Genomic DNA, 2,014 nt, shown 5'->3' with positions numbered 1-2,014 from the left:
CCACCGCCCCATCCATCACTGGGGTAAGGGGGGGCCGTGACCCTTTGTAAGAGGCCTGCGGCTGCCCGCTCCCTGACCCTGTTGGCCACACCTATCCCCGGGGTCCCCCAACCCACCCAGCGGCGGAGACAGGGTCACAGCCTTGCAGAGGGGCCCTGAGGCCACCTGTGCCCACCCTCTTGGCCCCGCGGGCCGCCCCCAGCCCCAGCCACACCCCCTGTCCCCCTCCACACCTGTGACCGGGTTGTAGCATTGCAGAGCCAGGGCATTGTACTTGCAAGCACTGGAGCCCACCAGGTAGAGCCGGCCCCCGCAGCCGGCTGCGGAGAAGTTGCTGACGTACTTGAGGGCTGGGCGGATGGGCGTCCAGGTGTCCGTGAAGGGGTCGTAGCTCTCCACCTCCACGACACCCAGAGCGGTGCCTGCGGGGCCAAGGGCAGCGTTAGGGCTGCAGGGCCTGGGACGAGGGGGGCCCCAGAGTGGTGCCTGCGGGGCCAAGGGCAGCGTTAGGGCTGCAGGGGCCTAGGACGAGGGAGGCTCCTGAAAACACAGGGTCTGAGGCTCTGCAGAGGCTGCAGGGGCTGCCCTGGGTGCCCAGGGGGACAAGGGCAGGGGGAGGTGGGCACAGCTCGGAGAGGCAGGTACACGCGGGCATGCGTGTGTGGTCCGTGGCTTCAGTTGTGCCCGACTCTTTGAGACCCCACGGACTGCAGCACACCAGGCTTCCCTGTTCATGCGGTTTTCCAGGCAAGAATACTCAAGCGAGTTGTCATGCCCTCCTCCAGGGGATGTTTCTGACCCAGGGTTCAAACCAGCATCTCCTGCCTTGCAGGCAGATGCTCTGCCCACCGAGCCACCTGGGAAGCCTGAGAGGCAGGGATGTGCCCCATTTTACAGAGAGGGCAGCAGAGCTCAGAGAAGGGAGAGTGTCTGTCCAAGGCCACTCGCCAAGAAGTGGCATGGGAGTGGGCTCCTGGACCAGGGATGCCTGACTTCGGAGTGGGTGATGGGGCCTCCCGGTGAGGCCCAGCTGCTCTGAGCCCTTCAGAGCCCAGGGTGACTGGAGAGGTGCCTGTGGGGGTCCCGGGAGGCTGCCATCTCCAGGCCCTTCACACGGCGGAGGCCCTTCCTGGGATGGAGAAAGTCATTCTCGGGGGGGACTTCTAGGCAGCCCCTCACCCAGCCCCTCCCATATGGTGCTAGTGGAAAAGAAGCCGCCTGCCAATGCAGAGAGACGGGGGCTCCATCCCGGGTTGGGAAGATCCCCTACATGAGGGCATGGCAACCCACTCCAGCATTCTTGCTTGGAGAGTTCCACGAACGGAGAAACCTGGCGGGCTGCAGTCCTTGGGGTCGCAGAGTCGGACACGACCGAGCGACTTAGCACGCACGCAGTGTCCCAGCCCTGGACCGCCTGGGTGTGATGGTGACGCACACCAGCGTGGGTGGGCGCCCACCTGGAACCCACCTCGGGCTCTGAGAGCCTGGGCCCCAAGCTGCCTTGTACCCTGTGCAAGCCCTCTGTCCTCGGGTGGGGGACACGGAAGCCACTGAGGGAAAGGGGGTCCCCGGGACAGGTGGGGCTCCGGGGATGGCGCTAGGGCCAGCTGTCACCTCCGGAGGCCGTGGGACACTTGCTCAGCCGCCTGCTGCGTCGTTCACTATTCATCTGTCAGCATCCCCAGGGCGACTCCTCGCAGCGCCTCTGGGGTGCAGGGGGGACACGGTGGGCCCTGAGCTCAGGCCGGGGGTGTCTGGAGGCCAGGTGACAGCGAAAGGGTGCCCCGTGGGTCCCCTCGCCCCAGGGACGTCACCGAGGAGGTGACCCCGAGCTGAGGGCCGAGCCCTGGTCCTGGGGTGAGCGTGGCCACCCCCATCGGCAGCTGAGACCCTGGCTCTTCACAGGGTTGGGGGACTGACTCCTTGTCCTGTTCTCTGCGTCCCAGAAAACATGGAAGCAGCCTGGAGCTGGGCCCTGAGACTCCTGCCTGAGCCGCACCCCAGGATGCCCGGG

At 66.3% G+C, this 2,014-nt stretch overlaps 1 protein-coding gene across 1 annotated transcript in view; it reads right to left on the bottom strand.

Annotated features, from left to right (window-relative positions):
* The window catches only part of KLHL30 (kelch-like family member 30), a 12,341-nt gene that overhangs the window by 3,191 nt on the left and 7,136 nt on the right, over nucleotides 1–2,014 (bottom strand). Inside the window, exons 6-8 of the mRNA XM_010862070.1 lie at nucleotides 1,663–1,705; nucleotides 1,469–1,550; nucleotides 234–522 (exon numbers count right to left, since the gene is read on the bottom strand). Of these exons, the coding sequence (XP_010860372.1) occupies nucleotides 234–522; nucleotides 1,469–1,550; nucleotides 1,663–1,705 (414 nt within the window). The remainder of the gene's footprint in view (nucleotides 1–233; nucleotides 523–1,468; nucleotides 1,551–1,662; nucleotides 1,706–2,014) is intronic.

The sequence above is a fragment of the Bison bison genome, unplaced genomic scaffold (assembly GCF_000754665.1).
Source record: "Bison bison bison isolate TAMUID 2011002044 unplaced genomic scaffold, Bison_UMD1.0 scf7180017864475, whole genome shotgun sequence".
NCBI classification, from domain to species: domain Eukaryota; kingdom Metazoa; phylum Chordata; class Mammalia; order Artiodactyla; family Bovidae; genus Bison; species Bison bison.
This window is presented reverse-complemented; position numbering and strand designations above follow the sequence as displayed.